General features: G+C 34.6%; 2 protein-coding genes across 5 annotated transcripts in view; one reads left to right on the forward strand and one right to left on the reverse strand.

Annotated features, from left to right (window-relative positions):
* Positions 1–1,667: 1,667 nt before the first annotated feature.
* Positions 1,668–11,136, forward strand: LOC143243854 (GTP:AMP phosphotransferase AK3, mitochondrial-like). Its single transcript, XM_076487581.1, is given in 6 exon segments — positions 1,668–1,818; positions 1,820–1,839; positions 3,505–3,627; positions 5,861–6,033; positions 8,067–8,185; positions 9,319–11,136. Coding segments are annotated over 6 exon segments (672 nt in total). The 5' UTR covers positions 1,668–1,696; the 3' UTR covers positions 9,434–11,136.
* A 7,490-nt stretch (positions 11,137–18,626) lies between these two features.
* Positions 18,627–20,014, reverse strand: part of LOC143243855 (MAM and LDL-receptor class A domain-containing protein 1-like) — a 57,845-nt gene continuing 56,457 nt past the window's right edge. For all 4 annotated transcript variants that reach the window (XM_076487586.1, XM_076487582.1, XM_076487583.1 and 1 more), the window contains one exon: positions 18,627–19,092. In XM_076487586.1, the coding sequence (XP_076343701.1) occupies positions 19,052–19,092 (41 nt within the window). In that variant the 3' untranslated portion in view covers positions 18,627–19,051. The remainder of the gene's footprint in view (positions 19,093–20,014) is intronic.

A 20,014-nucleotide genomic window follows, 5' to 3' on the forward strand; every position in this document is an offset into this window, starting at 1 on the left:
CAAAACACGACTCTCTTTTTGGGGGGGTCGTTGGTGAGACGTGAGAGTACCCATTTAATCCTGCTGTTCAGTCAGGCAAGAGTATCCCAAGAACTAAGGATGAGTGCTATTAACCAGTTGTCTTTTCTCTGGTTTATCAGTTAAGACTGAAGAATTACTACGAGAAGGTGGTTTTGTGTAAATTAGTACAAACATTCTAAATTAATGAAATAAATTTCTTCAGCTTCTCCGTAGCTCTGTGTGAGCATTCCTCTTTATTGTTTGTAAAATTCACTAATAAAGCTCGATCATATCAACTGTGTTTAATCTCTTTACATCTCTAGATTTCATTGTTGTTTTCACCCAAAAAATACTTTTTGTTTTTGCCAGAACAGCTCTTAATTTTAATAGTTAATAATATTCTGTGTTCATTGGGCCTGAGATTGCACCTAATAAAACTCTATGATTTCGTAAAGATCGAGCAACTGTTACTTGTTATACCTTTATTATTTTCTTAGTACAAGGCTACACATTGAGCTAACTGCACTATGTCCATCACTGGGAATCGAACCCTAAATGTTTGCATTGCAAGTTTCTATGTTTTCCGATCATCTACTGAGATGTATGTTAAATCTCACAAAAAAGGTAATGTTTGTTTAATTTCACTCTAAAAAAAAAATAATATTGAAGGAATGTTGAAATCTTTCCTGTTGCTATATCTATCAAAATGGTTAAAATATGCCAAACTTTATAGATGTCTCTATATTTGTAAATTGTTATGAGAAACTAACATTTAATTTTCAAAAGGCTGAAATTAGTCTTAGAAATGCAAAACAGCAAAAGTTACTTTACTTTTTTTCATTTAACCTCAAAGCCACGTAATAGATTATCTCTGTTCTGCTCATCGGTTTTTCGTATTGTAAGTTTGTAGACTTGCCGTTGTTTCACCATACATCGACAAAAACACAAGGCTATGATGAGATTTCTTTGCTAATGAAAGAGTTTTTTTTTTAATTTGATTTCCTTGTTTGATTTACTTTATAAAAGATTTAATGTTGAAAAAATAAAAAAATTGCGATAAATTGCGAATAAAATGCCTCTCCTGTCCTAAAGTTAATGTTAAATTTAATTGAGTAATTACTATAAAGACCCTTTAAGCTTCAGTAGTTTAAAGGGGATGGAGAGTTGAAATAATTGAATAAACCAGTGAACAATATAGCTTGTACTTGTGTTATTTAAAAAGTGTAATCATATTATTATCTACATTTGTTTTCGTAAACATCTAAATAATCTTATCGCAGTGCCTACAAAATAAAAGTTTGTTCTGCTTGACAGTAGCGCCCTCATTACTGGACGTTTAACTTACCATGAACGCACTGGAGTCAACTATGCAAGTTTAGAGTGACGTAAACGATATTTTCTGTTGTTTTTGTTTCGTTTTCATGAGACTTTGAAAAGTACAATTATTTTATAAGAATCACGAACCCTACGTTTCTGAATTTGAAATATTAGTTGGCTAAAAAGCACCAAGTGATTGTTAATATATTTTTTATACGTAAACCAGTTTTAATTAATATATCCGTCGATTCAAAGTAATATAGGCGAGAGGATATAAGAACTTCTAACACGAACTTTTTATTTATTTGTAATGTAATTTTTATTGTTTATGTTTTTACGTGTATAACAAAGTTTACTGACGAAAAAGTTAAGGTTAGAAATGATTTCGCGACTATTCAGAACTGTCATAATGGGTCCCCCAGGTTCTGGTAAGGGGACAATTTCTTCACGTATGGTGCGCGATTTTGCTTTTAGACATATTTCCAGTGGAGACCTGCTTAGAGCACAAATTGGATGGAACAAGTAAGATTAAAGCATTTCATAACAAGAAACTATGATTTCATTAATCCGAACAGCTTAAAATTAATAGTGTTTAAAATAAGGGTGTTATTAGTGTTAGCTATTCTAAAATATGTACATGTATATATTTGGCAGAATGTTGATTTTAGCTTCCATTGGATGAACTGATGTACTACACATGTATTTTCTAATTAAAAATCTATTTCAAATCTCCAAGGTACACTAGTGTAAGATCTTTTATACTATGTAATATGTATTTTGTTTATATTCAACTACTTACCTTTAAATTATAAGTTCTAGTATTAGTTTGGAAAAGATGGTTAATTTAGTTAAAATGTAAGTGTCCTCATGTAAACGTCTTTATATTTATTATGGTTTAGTGCGTATGAATTAAGTAATTGTGTAAGACTGAAATTTTACTCTTTTTGTTATTTCAGCAGTATTCTAAAAATTATGTTTGTTTTTTGTACTGATGTTTAGAAATAAAAAACTGGGTTTTTAAATGTGTTGAGTGGTTGAAATTGTTGCATATTTAAGTCAGGTGTTTTAACATAAAATGGTAAAACAATTGCAGTGTTAATGGGAGGTAGTGTAAATATTATTATAATTTTAAATTAAAAGTTGGAGACAATTGCAAGGCTTGAAGTAATTTGTTAAGTGAAAAACAACATTTTCTAAGTAAATGCTAATTAGATCAATTATCTATTACTTATTTCTTAAACTTAATACTTGTAGGTGAATAAAATAGAATTAAAATCCTACATATGCACATGTTTAAATACAGTTGTGGATAACAGGAAGATAGTTGACTTGTGAAGCTTTAATACAGACATAAAGTAACCTTCTTTCACTTGAGCTAACTCAGTCTTGAAAACAAACAAAAGAACATGCACCATCTTCTCCAGTGAATTATTCTGATATTTACTCACATTTTTATACTTTAATTATAAACATAATTGTACATTAAACCCTTTTAATTGTAACCTCAAACATTGTATTCATTTTCTTAACTTCATCATTCTAGGGCAAATTAAGTAATTTGTCAGTTTTCTTAATATCTAGAGTAAATTAATCGATTGTTTTACAGCCAGAGGGAACTGGTGGAAGTGCACAAAATTAATATTGTATCTAAAGAAGTGGGAAACATCTTCAGTGAATGAATAATATTTTTGCTTCATGAAGCCTAAAATATAAAATCATTTTATACAAAATAACAGGTTAAATGTACAAGTATATCAAAATACAATATACCTGTTTTTATAACAGGTTTAATGTACAAGTATATCAAAATACAGCATGCCTGTTTTTATAACAGGTTTAATGAACAAGTATATCAAAATACAGCATGCCTGTTTTTATAACAGGTTTAATGTACATGTATATCAGAATATATCATACCTGTTTTTTTACTGCAGTAAAGCACTTTGTAAATGGCTCAGAATTTTGAATGACATTTGTAACAGTAGTTTATTTATAGAAATAATTATTCTTTGGTAGCTTATTTCTAATTGTTTTGCAAGTTTTACTAAAATTCATTTGTGCTTAAAAACTAAGCCACTTACAAGGAGCAATAAAATATAACACTGTAAACAACATATGATAATGGTTTCTAATCTTAACAGAACACTTTAAACGGCATATGATAATGGTTTCTAATCTTCAACTTAGTTATAGGTGTTCAAGCCAGTCATTATATTGAAAGAGGAGAATTGGTTCCAGATGATCTTGTTGTACAGTTGGTTCTTGCAGAATTACATTCCCATCTGAAGGGTGATAACTGGTTATTGGATGGTATGATTGTAATGTATAAATATATCTATACTTGTAAAAGAACTTGGTTAAAATGTATTTTTAATCCAGATGTATGTTGAATTCTTTTTCAGAATTGCTGATTTAGAGTATTATAAGACAGTGTACAAGTTATATGTTGTGAATGTTATAAGATGGTGTATACATTGTACATCGTGAACACTGCACTGCACATGAATGTTATAAGACAGTGTTCATGTTGTATGTTATTGTAAACATGACAGTGTTCATGTTGTATGTTGTAAACATGACTCGTAGATCAAATGTTTTATTTATTTCTAATGATATTGTGTTGAAACCTCTTCAATCTGTTAATGAATGAATTAAACACCTAATTTAGCAGTACATAACAAACTTGGAATAATTGACAGAAATGCTTTTGTATGTATCACCAGAATGATATGAAACATATAAAGGGATTCAGACACAAATGGTTTCAAAAAATAATAGAAGGAAAACATTCAGAGATTACATAAGTGTATAAAGAAAGCATATCTTCAGACAAGTGTATGTCTCCAGTAGGCCAGCAACAAGTTTGCAGAATTACAAAGCTAAAATCTGGGATTTGTTTTCCCATGTTGAATGAAGTAGATAGTTCTATGTGGCTTCACTCTAACACAAACACAATAAAAACAGAAATGTATAAAGAAAGCAAATCCTTCAGATAATTGACATATTGTCTCTAAATTCAATCAGCTGAAAGACAGTCACATAAAAAAAAAAAACTTTTCTTAACATTCAAATGACAACAGATTTATGAGACAGAAAAACTGACAATAAGATATTTTTACTTAGTTTAATATTTTACTGCATATTATCCCAAGAAAGATGTTGGTTTTATTTAACATTGTGTTTTCAGGCACCAAACACAATGAAAATAGCTCCATCTATATTTCTGTTGTTTTATTTTGTGATTATTGAGAGTAAAATAAATATGATTACAATGTAATTATTAATTTTTTAGGTTTTGTTAGATTTATTCTTTGTCACAATATTTGAGAACATGTTTACATTTTAAATTGTACTAGGGTTAACTGTGAACAAGACCTTCTACTATGTTTGTACTGGGAACATGTTTACAGTGTGAATATGTACCAGGGTTATCTGTGAACAAGACCTTCTGCTATCTTTGTGTTGGTTCTTGATAATTCTGTTAATTTAATTGCATGAACATTCCTAGAAATACCTTTAGTTTGCTGTTATTGTTAACTGTGTTGTCCCCATGTAGCACAGTGATAAGTTTGTGGACTTATAATGCTAGAAATCTGATTTCAATACCTTTGTGGGCACAGTAAAGATAACCCATTATGTAGATTTGTGCTTAAAAAGAAACAAACAACAATTTTCTATGGAAAACATTGTATTTTATATCTTATTCTTATCTCTCTGTTTAAGTAGTTTTATCTTTATACTTTAATTGAAGTCTTGTTTTATGTATAATGTTTTTATTCTTAAGTAATTTAAGTTTTATTAGAAAACATTCAAGACGTGGAAGCTGCTGAATTCATAGTTTGTTTTTTGAAATGTTTGTTAGAAACTAAGGATTTGTGTGGCACATTACATATAAATAACATTTAATTTTTGTAGAATTTTTAGCATTTTATTTGTTTTCTTAATGTTGTCCATATTTTACACCTAACTGTGTTGTCAGTTATTCACTGCTGCTAATGTTGTGAAGTGTATTGTTTTGTTTTAAACTGTTGTCCATATTTTATACCTAACTTTGTTGTCTGTTATTCACTGCTGCTAGTATTGTGAAGTGTTTAGTTTTGTTTCAAACTGTTTTCTGTATTTTATGCCTAACTGTGTTGTCTGTTATTCACTGTTGCTAATGTTGTGAAGTGTTTAGTTTTCTTTCAAACTGTTGTCCACATTTTACATCTAACTGTGTTGTCTGTTAGTCACTGTTGCTAATGTTGTGAAGTATTTAGTTTTCTTTCAAACTGTTGTCCATATTTTACACCTAACTGTGTTGTTGATTATTCATTGCTGCTTGTGTTGTGAAGTGTTTAGTTTTATTCTATGTTTCACTAGTTAGAGTTGACAGTCCCTATCAAAACTATTTATGTTAAATGTGCAGAATTTCATTGTTTACTTTCAAATAAGAAACTATGGTTCTTTTTAGTTGGTGCAGTTCAACATCAACTAGATGTTTTAGTAATTACAGGAATAGATTCATTTCAAATCATATTTTTGACTTATCCCCACTAAACAGGGTTTCCCCGTACGGTACTACAGGCTGAGGCGCTTAAGGAGTCCTTCTCCTTGTCATGTGTGCTGAACTTGAATGTACCTGAAGAAGTTATCATTGACAGGATTAAAGGGAGATGGGTGCATGCAGAGAGTGGAAGGACCTACCACACCGAGTTCAACCCTCCCAAGGTCCCTGTGAGTATAAAACAGTCATTTACGTAGTTTGTGATGTTCTATAAAAATGGCCACTTTACGAATGTTAAGTTGTATGTTTAACCTAGACTATTTGTTTCTTAATCACAGCTTTATATGTTCTTCTTTATGTTCAGTATTATTATTATTCATTGTTCTAATGAAGTAGCAGGAAAAATCTTTTACTTCTTCATCAGATGTGGTTAATTTGTTGTACTGTCTTGGTTTAGAATGTGTAATGATGTATCAGATGTGGTTATTTTGTTGGACTGTCTTGGTGTAGAATGTGTAATGATGTATCAGATGTGGTTATTTTGTTGGACTGTTTTATTGTTTTTTCAACCCAGTGATATAAAATTGTTCATATGTCATAACCTCTTCCAGTATGTTTCAAAACAGAGCTGAAAAAACAATGTACACAGACCTTCTGCAGTTGGTCGCTGTGTGAAATATTACAAATAAAACAAGGTATGTTCACAGATCTTTATGTAGTTGGTCACTGTGTGAAATATTACAAGTAAAATGAGGGATGTACCCAGACCTTCTGTAGTTAGTCACTATGTGAAATAATACAATTAAAACAAGGGATGCACCCAGACCTTCTGTAGTTGGTCACTTTGTGAAATATTAGAAGTAAAACGGGTGATGTACACAGATCTTCTGTAGTTGGTCACTATGTGAAATATTACAATTAAAACAAGGGATGCACCCAGACCTTCTGTAGTTGGTCACTTTGTGAAATATTAGAAGTAAAATGGGTGATGTACACAGATCTTCTGTAGTTGGTCACTATGTGAAATATTACAAGTAAAACGAGGGATGTACACAGACCTTCTGTAGTTGGTCACTGTGTGAAATATTACAAGTAAAACGAGGGATGTACATAGATCTGTAGTTGGTCACTGAGTGAAATATTACAAGTAAAACGAGGGATGTACACAGACCTTCTGTAGTTGATCACTGTGTGAAATATAACAAGTAAAACGAGGGATGTATCCAGACCTTCTGTAGTTGGTCACTGTGTGAAATATTACAAGTAAAACGAGGGATGTACACAGATCTTCTGTTGTTGGTCACTGTGTGAAATATTACAAGTAAAACGAGGGATGTACATAGATCTGTAGTTGGTCACTGTGTGAAATATTACAAGTAAAACAAGGGATGTACACAGACCTTCTGTAGTTGGTCACTATGTGAAATATTACAAGTAAAACGAGGGATGTATCCAGACCTTCTGTAGTTGGTCACTGTGTGAAATATTACAAGTAAAATGAGGGATGTACACAGATCACTGTGTGAAATATTACAAGTAAAATGAGGGATGTTCTGTAGTTGGTCACTGTGTGAAATATTACAAGTAAAATGAGGGATGTACACAAATCTGTAGTTGGTCACTGTGTGAAATATTACAAGTAAAACGAGGGATGTACACAGATCTGTAGTTGGTCACTGTGTGAAATATTACAAGTAAAACGAGGGATGTACATAGATCTGTAGTTGGTCACTATGTGAAATATTACAAGTAAAACAAGGGATGTACACAGACCTTCTGTAGTTGGTCACTGTGTGAAATATTACAAGTAAAACGAGGGATGTACATAGATCTGTAGTTGGTCACTGTGTGAAATATGACAAGAAAAACAAGGGATGTACACAGACCTTCTGTAGTTGGTCACTATGTGAAATATTACAAGTAAAACAAGGGATGTACACAGACCTTCTGTAGTTGGTCACTAGTGAAATATTACAAGTAAAACGAGGGAGGTACACAGACCTTCTGTAGTTGGTCACTGAGTGAAATATTACAAGTAAAACGAGGGATGTACACAGATCTTCTGTAGTTGGTCACTGAGTGAAATATTACAAATAAAACGAGGGATGTACACAGACCTTCTGTAGTTGGTCACTATGTGAAATATTGTACATTCCTTGTCCGTAACAAGAATGCACATTGTTTTCACATATCTGATAGTAAGACCATGTGCTCTTTTTCCAGCTTTATGATTCTGATAGAATTTGGTGGTGTTTTACTCTAGGGGTTTGATGATGTCACCGGAGAGCCGTTGATCCAGAGACACGATGATAAGCCTGAGACAGTCCGAGCAAGACTTGCCAGATATAAAAAACAGACGACACCTGTGCTGGAATACTACAGGTAGTGCTTCCCTTCTTTCTTATCAGTGTTATAACTGTGTTAGTAAGTTAAACATATTTTTACAAATGTGTCTGTTAAGTAGCATTGAACTGTGTGGTTTACGCTTGATTAATACAGATGAGTTTTATGGAGCCCTAATGAACCCACTGTGTCTACCAGAATTACTGGTTTTATCTCTTAACTGTTGGTTTTTGATAAAAGAATATTTAATTACTAATTAATTTAGGATAATCACTGATTCTTACAGATATTAACAAAGAACAAGATATCTTACAATAGTGTTGTGGTTCATAGCCTGTTACGATGCTTTGATATAAGTTTTATTTCTTTTGTTTTGTCACATTGCATGCATCTAGATGACTGTTTGGAGTGATAAGGTAAGTTCATTCACATGTATTAACACTGAGTTGTTCTCTTTAAAACTTGAACTGGTGACTTCATGCACTGTAGTTTGAAATGGATGCCGATAAAATCAAAAATTTGTGCAATGCTGTTGAACATGGTTTCAATAAACCAACATTTTAAAGGGTTTTCAGTTTGTTTTCTCATCTCATTAAAAGTCATTGTCTTAACACAGAATAGTCTTACTAAAAATAAATTTGGCTGCTGTTGTTGATGAATTAGTGTTGTCTTTTTTTTTTGTCAATAATTTTCCTTCACTATCACTTTCAGTGCAGTTTTCTTTATGGATGTAAGTAACTTCCATCTTCATTAATAACACTGTATATTTCTTATGCTGATTTACAACTGATGCATTTTTTCCTGTTTTGTTTTTTCTTTCACTAATGACAGATTATTTAATTTTTCTTGGTATATTAATGATGCATGGTGTATTTGTAGTTGTTTCCTAGTACACTATTAATATATAGTTTATTTCTATTTTGTTTCCTGGTACACCAGTAATGTGTGTTTATTTCTGTTTGTTTTCTGGTATATTACTAATGGATGGTTTATTTCTGTTTCTTTGTTTAAATCATTGTTGACAGACTACATTTATGCTGTGTATATAATTATTAAATAATTGGTTATTTTTTGACACTCATGTTGTATTCTTGTTTCATTGTACAATGTGAAATAGATAGAATTAGAAAGAAGAGTTTTCCCTGATATATCAATTGTTATCTTGTTTCTAGGAAGGCAGGTCTGCTACAAGAATTCACAGGAAGAAAATCCAATGAAATTTGGCCAAGAGTTCGGGCTTATCTATCATCTCTGATGGATGTTCAGAGAGAGAAAGATGTAGTTTAGTTATGTCTTCAGGTTTACAAGATCTGAGCTACACTCAAGTATTTCTATAACTTACTGAAACTATAAACAAAATGCCTGTTCTCCATTTGTTATTTACTATTTTGAATTTAAACTGTAAAAATAGACTTAAACAGTGAAAAGTTTATTGCTATAAATAACTTGTTTTTTGCAAAAGTATGTTCCAGTGATACTCTGATTTCACAGGTTCAGGTGTAAAATCTTTCTCAAAATTTTTACTTCCTTGGTTTATAACAATTTTTAAACTATCAATCTGAACAATAAATAGGAAATTAAGCTGAAACTTATTTTATAAGTTCGTTCCTACCTTGAGTGTATATTCTTTTGATGCTTAACTGAAGAGACTTTGGGTACAGTTCGAGGGACCAACATGAATGAACTTAGTTTTAGTAATTTTTAGTTTAGAAAATGTTATGTTTTTTAAAGTATTAAAGCAACATTTTGTTATCTACTCAAGTAATCTAAGAAGGAATTTTTTTTTTTTAAGTTGGTGAATAAACTTAAAGTATTAATGAAGTTGGTGAAATTTTTGAATGTTCTGATACTTAAATCAACAACAGAATTATTTTTATTTTACTTTGTGTTCTAGATGAAAATTCATTTTGAAATTATATCTAAGGCACCCTTGATGGCTATTTTTATTTTATCTAATATTAAGATTTTTATTGTTTTCTGGGTTTATCAGGTTTTAACCATAAAAACAGTAGCAGCTGTTGATAACTGTATGTGAACATGTTATGTATTGAATATTAACTTATATAATGACATTCTTGTGTAAGGTAACTAAGTAAGCTGTTTTTACCTAAAGTGAGGTTTTCTTCCATGCAACTATTCAACTGGTATGACTTTATTGTGATAATATGGTTTTAGTTCTATATTCTACAAAGGTTTTGGTGTCCAAGATGTGAATATTCTATACTTTAAATGTGCATGTACACATTATTTTTATATATGACCAGAAGTGCTGTATAGAACTTTGTTATGTGAGTCACTAATAAGTATCATTTTATTTTGTTAAAATGTCTGAAATACTAAGTCCCATTTATATTATACACCTGTTTTATTCAAGTAAACATTATAGTAACCAATTGTATGTAAACGTTACAGTAACCAACTGTTTGTACTCACCATGTAAACATTATACGAACCATTCATTTGCACATGCCAAGTAAATGTTATATGAACCACCCATTTGCATGCACTAAGTAAATATTATTGAAACCACCTATATGTATACATTAAGTAAATCTGCTAAGAAGAAAAACAGTATCTTTGACTATGGTTTTTTAAGATTTATGAATCAAACATTTGTAACGTAATTTTTTTTTTTTGTTATAAGATTTTTGTTGTATGTACACTTTTGATTGATAATATATAAAAATTATTTTGTTTTTAGAATTTAATATAAAATGTACAGAGTAACTTTAGACGTCATCGTAGTATTCTGTATCTAATCTAGTTTTAAAAAACATTATTATTTTATTGTGTATTTATTTTAAAAACAGATTTTTATAACTAAATGGTGAATGATGAAATATTAGTTGGCTCCTTATTTTAGCATTCATCCAAATATTTTCCTTTATCCATTCATTCTCTATGCTGCACAGTGAACTTCGTACACTGTTTCTGGTTGTATAGTTATTAATAATTACTGAAGCAAAATAAAATTACAAACTTCTTCCTTACTATTTGTTGTTTTTCTTGTCCACAAGATCAAGATTAAAGAACATCAAATACATTGATTTAGAATAGTGTTAGTGGAAGTTTTTCTTTTATTGGTTTGCAAATACATAAGAAACTTACAAAACATCTGCCATAATTATGTTGTTTTTTTACTAACTGAAGTCATTTAGTGATTATAATACATTTCTGTAGTAATGGTGGAAACAAAATATATGTTATTAAAGAAATTACAACAGTAGTAAATGGTGTTGATTATAGTGTTTTAGAAAAAAACAAGAGTAAATTCGTTACAGTATTTCAGAGAAACACTATAGCAGTAATATTGGTTCTTAAACAACTTGGCTTTTCATAGTCAAGATACTGTGTTCGTATTGATATGATCATATGTCTGTGAAGTGCACAGATAGGTCTATATGATGGTACGTCTGTGAAGTGTACAGGTCTCTATGATGGTACGTCTGTGAAGTGTACAGGTTTATATGATGATAAATGTGAAGGTGTACAGTTTATATGATTCTACATCTGTAAAGTGTACAGGTTTATATGATTCTACATCTGTAAAGTGTATATTTCTATATGATGGTACGTCTATGAAGTGTACAGGTTTAGAATTAATATATCTAGAAATAACAGTTTTACATGATTGACTTGGGCTAGAATATATCTACAAATGACACAAATTTACATAATTAACTTGCGTAAGTATATCCATGTTTCACTTGGGCCAGTACATCTAGAAATGACCAACTAATTTTTGTTAACTGACCTAAATAATATTGCTAAACAATTCTAGAATAAATTTTGAAATTGTCATTGGGCTATTTAGAAGTGCCTAATTTAATGTAATGTAGCAGTTACATTATTGTAACAGGTACTTGTCACACTTATAATAATGAGAACAATATCACAATCACAGTTTGGTCTATATGAATAATGTGAACTTATAAAGAAACCAGCCTTTCTGTGAAGGTAAACTGCAATTTAGACATTTTGTTTTGGTGTCACTATGACCATTCAATATCCAGGCCACGGGTTTGCTTTGTTCGAGCCCGCGATTCCTGCCTCGAACGCCTTAAGCGTATGATCACCGAGCCGCTGACCATGGTGTACGCTCTGCGTACGGCTAACTCATGGAATATGGCTCCATGGTCACATGCAACATGTCACCTAATATCTCAAAAAATTAGAATCCATACAATACGGGGCGACCAGAATAGCCTACCGTTTGCCTAAATACACTCCGCTATCATACCTAGATTCCCTACAGGCACTACCCAAAATAAATACTAGGTTTCCTAAACTCGCTGTTAAATACTACAAGTCTGCACACGTAAGAAATTCTCTCACGAAACAGTTCCCTATATTAGCTGCCACACCAAGTACTTGGTGCATCCATAAGTCTCCTTATTATGTCTCTCACACCTAAATTCTGGTATATGTATTAACCATATTTTCTTTTTCAGTTCTCATCTCAAGTTCTTCGATTCTGCGGTCAGCTCAGGCGCTTCCCAATTAAATTGGCATGGGAAGTGAAAGTGGGATTTCTCTGGGTACTCCCGTTTTCTCCACTCTAAATTAAACCAGGCATCGGATTTATTCATCCACTCCTCCCTGAATGACCCTTTGTCATCAATTGGCCGTTGATTTTGTGGTATCCACTCGAACCGGGTGCTCATGATCGGTTTTTTGTGCTTCATGTCTGCTTGCCTTTTTCTCGTGAGTTTAGTGTCTCATATTGCATGGTTTTATTGTGTTTTTTTTCGGGTAGCTTTACCATATTCTAAAAACATGAGAGGGGCGAAGAGAAAGTCCATCTTTCTCAGCAACCCCATTTATCTCTGTCTCCTGTGGGGATAGAGAATTTCAAACCGAAATTACTGTCAGTTTTGTTGTTGTTGCTGTTACGCGGCATTCATTCACTGATTTCCAGCTTTGACACCTAGTAAGTCAGACGTGTTTTCTCCCTCTGCTATACCAGCATGACATTCTCATTACCTGGTCCTGCTGTGCCAATCTCGCCACCGGTCCCGCCGGGAATCGTCGACGGCCTGCCACTCCACCTTTTGCCTCTTCAAATTGACACGTTTATCGCGCAGACTAAGCGACATTCTAGACCCATCTAGAACACGGATCCTTCGCCGAGGGGAATTCTCATCCAACCGTCAACGCCTGCAGACCTATCTTACTTTTGTGAGCCGTGGAATACCCACATTAATATCAGATGTTCACCCACCAAGAGCCTAACTAGCCTTTTCTCTGTTTTCCTGAGAGGGATACATCCTTCCATTCATCCAGACGAAATCAAATGCGCCATTGAAAGTCAAACAACGTCCAAGATGTACGCAGTGCATCGAATGTTCTCGAAATCCACCAAACAAGCGACCAGCTTCATGAAAATAGTAACAACCACTAAACATTCTGCCAATACCATTCTACGTAATGGTTGCTATTACCACATTTTTTATTTTAGTGCCGAACGTCCCCGATTTCGCTCAAAAAAAACAAGCAACCAGTATCTGTTCCGCCGCCTAATGTATAATCTAATCCGCTTTTCCACCCCCTACAGTCTCTAGTCAAATTTGCTTCTTGTGAAGCCGCCATCCAACCCAATTCAAACATTCACCATGAAGATTGATAACCATTCCCAGACAGTCGACGATACGACCGCCAATCATGTTCAGAACAAGTCTCAGTTTCTCACCAAATTCACTCAGACGCAAACTAAACAAGTTACCCACTCAGATAAGTCAACTATAACTGACAAACTTCGTACCATCTCTCAAGCTACTCAAACTAAAATATGCAGAAGACAAATTTTCCCAGTCGACTAAAGAATACACGGAGCATTTATATATGCAAGTCCAAGAACTCCAACCTGGAGTTTCGCCGCACAGTACAGTAGACTCAACACCTATCTTTGGCTTTAACAAGTTATGGAAAGGGCAAGAACTTGTGGCCTTTTTCCTCTCCCCGTGCGACTCCCCACTCTTATGTTGTGAGCCATCTCAAGTTAGACACAGAATCTACACGGGCAAGTTCTAGAACCCAAACCTGGAGTTTCACCGCACAGTGCAGTGAACTCACCACCTCTCGATGGCTTTCAAAAATTAAGGAAAAGGCTAGATCTTTATCGTGACTCGGCCCCTTTCTTCTCCTAGCGCGACCCCCACTCTTATGTTGTGAGCCAAACTGGCACTAGCTGGATCATTGGCATTAGCTAGTGAAAGTGGGTTTTCTGGGGGTTCTCCCGTTTCCCCCACATCTAAATTCTGGCATTGGATCTATAGATCCCAGCCGCCCTGATGAACCCTAAGTCACGCATCGCCGTTGGTTTTGTGGTATCACTAACTCACGCATCACCTTGGGTGTCTGGTGTTAGATCGCCGGTTTTTCGTCTTCTTTGCTTGCTCTGGGTTCGCAATCAGCTCGTTTTTGTCACGATTTTTTTTTCTCGGGTAGTTTTACCGTATTCTAAATTCGTGAGCGGGGCGAAGAGAAAGTCTATCTTTCTGAGCATCCCCCGGTTATCTCCTCTGGGGATAGAGAATTTTAAACCGAAATTACTGTCAGTTTTATTGTTGTTTTTGTTCACGCGGCTCTCTCTCTCTGTGGTACTCACCCTCACACTGGAACACACACTCAGTTTGGATTAATAAAAGGAAATCAAAATCAGCGACTCGTTTTCAAACAAGGACACCAACACACAAGACAAGAGTCAGACATCACCCATCAAAACATAAACCGGTCATACTACACATAGGGTCGATTATGTAACACTACCTGCTACCCAAGAAGAGGCAGCGAGTAGATGGCCCTACAAACACATGTGGTGCAAGTGAGGAGGACAGTGGTGATCGAGATGGTGAGAATGCAGACACGACTAGTGTGGGACCACGGCCGCAAGAGGGCACCACTCACACCCAAGGTGAAAAACTACCACCAGGACCCAAGGACCTGAGCCAGCTTCCAGATAGTGGTCCTACCTCTCCAGACTTGAAGAGATACTCGGCCACAGAATACAACACACAGTCAAGGTCATTCAACAAGAATTGGCGTGATCAGCACTCGTGGTTGGAGTACTCTGTGACCCAAGATGCTGCATTCTGCTTTGCATATCGTCTTTTCAATCACACACACTTCAGTAAAACTGAGAAGTCCTTCACCCATGAAAGCTTCCGAAACGGGAAGAAGGCGACCACGTCACTGAAGTCCCATGATAACTCTGCAGGACACAAGTTTGCCATGCAAGCTTGGGCAGAGTTTAAATTGCAGAAAACAAAGGGTGCAAGGATTCAACATGCTCTCAATGCAAGCCATGCTAAAACTGTGGAGAAAATCTGACATTACATAAGAGCCGTGATAGATGCATTGCTCTACACAGCCTGCCAGAATGAAGTCCAGAGAGGTCACAGGGAAGGTAGTCAGTCAGATAACAGGAGCAATTCCCTGGAACTTCTTGACATGATTTCCAGGTATGAAGAAATCGTGAAGAAGAAGCTGAGTGGTCCTGGCAATGCCAAGTACACGCACCATGATATCCAAAACGAACTGCTTGACATCATAGCTGGAATGATCAGGAAGGATATCAGCAAAGAGATCATGGAGCTGAGCATTTTGCTCTAATGGTGGATGAAACAAAGGATGTGAGCAAACAAGAACAGCTGTCCATTGTGGGAACATCAGTGGCGTGCAGGAGAGGTTCAGGAGAGAGGTGTCTCAGGTTGTGTATGTCCACTGCTATGCACACAGGCTCAACCTTGTGCAAGTTGATTGTGTGCACAACGTCCAGGCTGCAGCAGAGTTCTTTGTGACAATTCAGAAGCTGTACAAATTTTTCTCTACATCTGTTGTGCATGAAGAATTTCTGAAGGTACAGAAGGAGTTTGAACCCGTGAACCAGCATATAGAGTTGAATCGACTGTCAGACACAAGATGGGCCTTCCAACATGCTGCTTGTCTGGCTGTGAAAAAAACCCTCCCTGCTATTGTGACAACCCTAAAGCGTCTTGTGGAAGGGGACAATGTCCACAGAGCCACTGAATCAAAGGGCCTGTACATCCTCCTAGATCAGCAGTTCGTAACCACTCTAGTGGCCATGGAAAAGCTACTGCTGATGACAAAACAGCTATCAGACCATCTCCAGTCACCTGACCTGCAGAGGACCTAGTACTATCTGTCATCTCTGGTCTCTCAGAAATGAGAACTGAAGAAGCATGGAAAGACTTGGAAGAGTCTGCTGAGGATATATGTAAGAAAGTGGGAATTTGCATTGAGACGGTGCATCAAGGTGGACAGCGATCTGCCTCCAGACACCTGGACGATTCATAATCACGTCTAGTACTGGCCAAAGAGATGAACCAACACCAGATGCCAGGAGACACACCTTCTATGCCATCATGGACAGGATGCTCAACGAGCTGAATAGAAGATTCTCCTTTGATGCCTGCAGTGTTCTGATGGGTGCAACTGCATTGAACCCCAAACACTCCACATTTCTGGACAAGCAAGCACTCTTAGGAATGGCAGCAAACTATGGTGTGGCAGAGGATGACCTCGCAGTGGAGGTCCACCAGTTGAACAGGCTAATTGTCAGGAAGAAAGACAAGGAGCAGGAAGTATCTACACCATTGGAGCTTGCAACCATGCTGGAGCCATACAAGGATGTCTTCATGGATCTCCACAAACTTGTATGCATCGCTGTGACCCTGCCTGTCACTTCAGCTGCCTGTGAGAGAATTTTTTCTCATGTCTGAAGCTTCTCAAGACATGCTTGGACAACAGCAGTGGTAACAACCGCACCAGCAACCTTGCTGTCATATCAGTAAACTCCAGGAGGGCAAAACAACTCGATACTGATACTGTTATAGACATATTTGCTGCCAATCACCAGAACAGGTGCATTGTTTTGAAGTAATATTGACTATAAACACAACATGATGAAAGATAGTTAGCCTGAAAGTGACCTTATTACTTTTCCTCAGAGTGTATTAACTTCACATGGGATAATTCGTTTCTGCTATGTAAACTATGCCTTTATGTTATATTTCTTTTGATTTATAGCTTTACTCTTAATGGTATATTAAATGTTCAATCTGAGCTAATCTTGATTTTCTTTATTATGTATTACCTTGAGTGGAACTTAGGTGAGCTTCCTCTTTTACATATACGCATATTTTCATAAACAGATTATTTCTAATTTGTAATAATGAATTATTAATCAGAGTATGAGTTTCCAATGAAACCTGCATTGAAAACGCAGTTCAAAATAGCACACCTTGGAAAGTCACTCGAAGAGAAAATCGCGAATATTTATTGTAAACAAGTATGAAACTTAAATTGTGTTATTGATACCTATCGGACGAAATGGAAAGTTAAGGCCTCAGTAAATGTGTATTCTAAAGATGGCTGGTACGGGTATTAAAACTTTAATTAAAATTAAGTACAGAACAAAATTTCGACCTTATTAAGGTTCTGTACCTTATTTTAGTTTAGGTTTTATTACCAATTCAGCCGTCTTTAGAATATACATTTACTTCAAGTGAGTTTCTTGTTATCATGAATACGTCAATTAATTTTGAACTTACACAATATTTTTATCTTTTGCAAAATGCAAACCCAACAATACATACTAATATGATGTTTAAACCTTGAAATAATAAATAAACACTCCAGTAAAGAAGTTGTTAAGTATTAGTAATAACCACCAATAGTGTAAAGTTAAGAGTCATTAAATGTTAGCTTGTGAGTTGTTTATAAACATCCGTTCAGAAGTTAAGGTCGTTTGCTATATCAGTTCACGAGCAGTCCTTGGAATAAGCCAGATTATCTGTTGTATCATTCTATTATATGAAAAGAGACAAAATTTGGTCAAGGACGAACTTATCTCTCTAAGAATAGCTTAGTAAACAAGTTTCCATCTCACGTGTCACGAATTGTTGAAAGTTTTAAATGTTAGCCATGTTGGAAAGAACATATTTTGGTCAATTCATTTAAAATTATCATATTTTGAAAGTAAATTTGTAAATATTTATTTTATCTTAATTTTCACATTAAATACAACACATTATAAAATATAATGCTTAAACGGACTTTGACACACAGTTGTTGTTGTTTTTTTTAATTTTGCGCTAAGCAACACAAAGGCCAGCTGCGTTAGCCGTTCCTAATTTAGCAGTGTAAGACTAGAGAGAAGGCAGCTAGTCATCACCACCCACCGCCAACTCTTGGGTTACTCTTTTACTAACGAAATAGTGGGATTTGTGTTACATTATAATGTCCCCACGGCTGAAAGGGTGAGCATGTCTGGTGTGACGGGGATTCGAACCCGCGACCATAATATTACGAGTCGAGCCTGACAAACAGTAAATAGTGTTTCTCTCCTCACCGGGTAATTATATAACAATTACTTCCGAACTAAAAATAGAACTTTTTCACAGCTTTTCATTGGTCAGAACTTCGACTGTATAGTAGTGAAAGTCAATGGAAGAAGATATATTATTATAATTTTATTTTAACTTGTCATGAAATACAATGGGAACAAACCATGACAGTCAATGGAAGAAGATATATTTTTAAGGTTGATATTTTTTCTCTACGTGCTTTTGTAAACCCAAGTTTCACTTTGCAAAGTTTAAAGTTTTCACATATCACAAAAAACGTATATAAAAAGGAAATACTGTTTATTTACGTCATACTGCCCTATATCCTTCCGTTTCTTAGAGATTATTTGTGTTTATATAAACATGAAACAGGTAAAATGTACTAAAACTAATACTGGCATTTCTCACTGAGATACTCAACTGTTTAATTTTAATCTAGCCTAGAATGAAGAAAAGAAAAAGTTTCAAAACTTCTATGACAGTTATCTCTAACAAGTAGCTAAAGTCTTCTGACATATTTCCGTTAGGCCTAAACCGGTCACACTTCAATGTTGGTAACTTCTGCTCTAGCTGGTCGAGCTACAAACACAAAAATATTTCTCTTTATAACATCAAATATTGGTAAACATACTTTGACACCCGTTGTTAAGTATTAGTAATAAGCACCAATAGTGTCAAGTTAAGCTGTGTAGCTTTGCCTTTAACTATAAACAAACACGTCGATAATAAACAGATGACTCTGATAAACGTGTTAAATCATCAGTTAACGCTACCACAGCAGCTTGTATTCTAACGAATTGTCTAGCGATGAAACTGAAATAAACGAATCAAGGAAATCTTTCACGTTAAGGTCTTAAAATACTGCCATCTATAGGGATAATGATAAGAAACTGATAATGTTAGCAAATTGGCGAAATAAATTAAATGATCGGGAAATAATTCATTATGTTCAATGTATTTAACAAGTAAGATAACCAAGCTAAACTGATTTTGTACAAAACATATTTACACATATAGTCCTCTTTAACATAACAGTACTTATGAACACGTGTACTCCTGCACAACATAACAATACTTATGTACACGCAGTCCTGTTTAACATAACTACACTTATAAACACATGTAGTCCTCTTTAAATAACAATACTTATGTACACATGTAGTCAATTTTAACATAACAATACTTATGTACACATGCAGGCCTGTTCCACATAACAATACTTACGTACACATGTAGTACTGTTTAACATAACAATACTGATGTACACATGTTGTCCTGTTCAATATAACAATACTTAAGTACACATGCTGTCCTGTTCAACATAAAATACTTATGTACCCATGTAGTCTTGCTCAGTATAACAGTACTTATGTACACGTGTAGTCCTGTTCAACATAAAAATACTTATGTACACATGTAGTCCTGTTCAGTAAAACAATAATAATGTACACAGGTAGTCTTGGTCAACATAACAATACTTTTCTAAAGATGTAGTGCTGCT

This window comes from Tachypleus tridentatus, chromosome 2 (genome assembly GCF_004210375.1).
Source record: "Tachypleus tridentatus isolate NWPU-2018 chromosome 2, ASM421037v1, whole genome shotgun sequence".
NCBI lineage: Eukaryota > Metazoa > Arthropoda > Merostomata > Xiphosura > Limulidae > Tachypleus > Tachypleus tridentatus.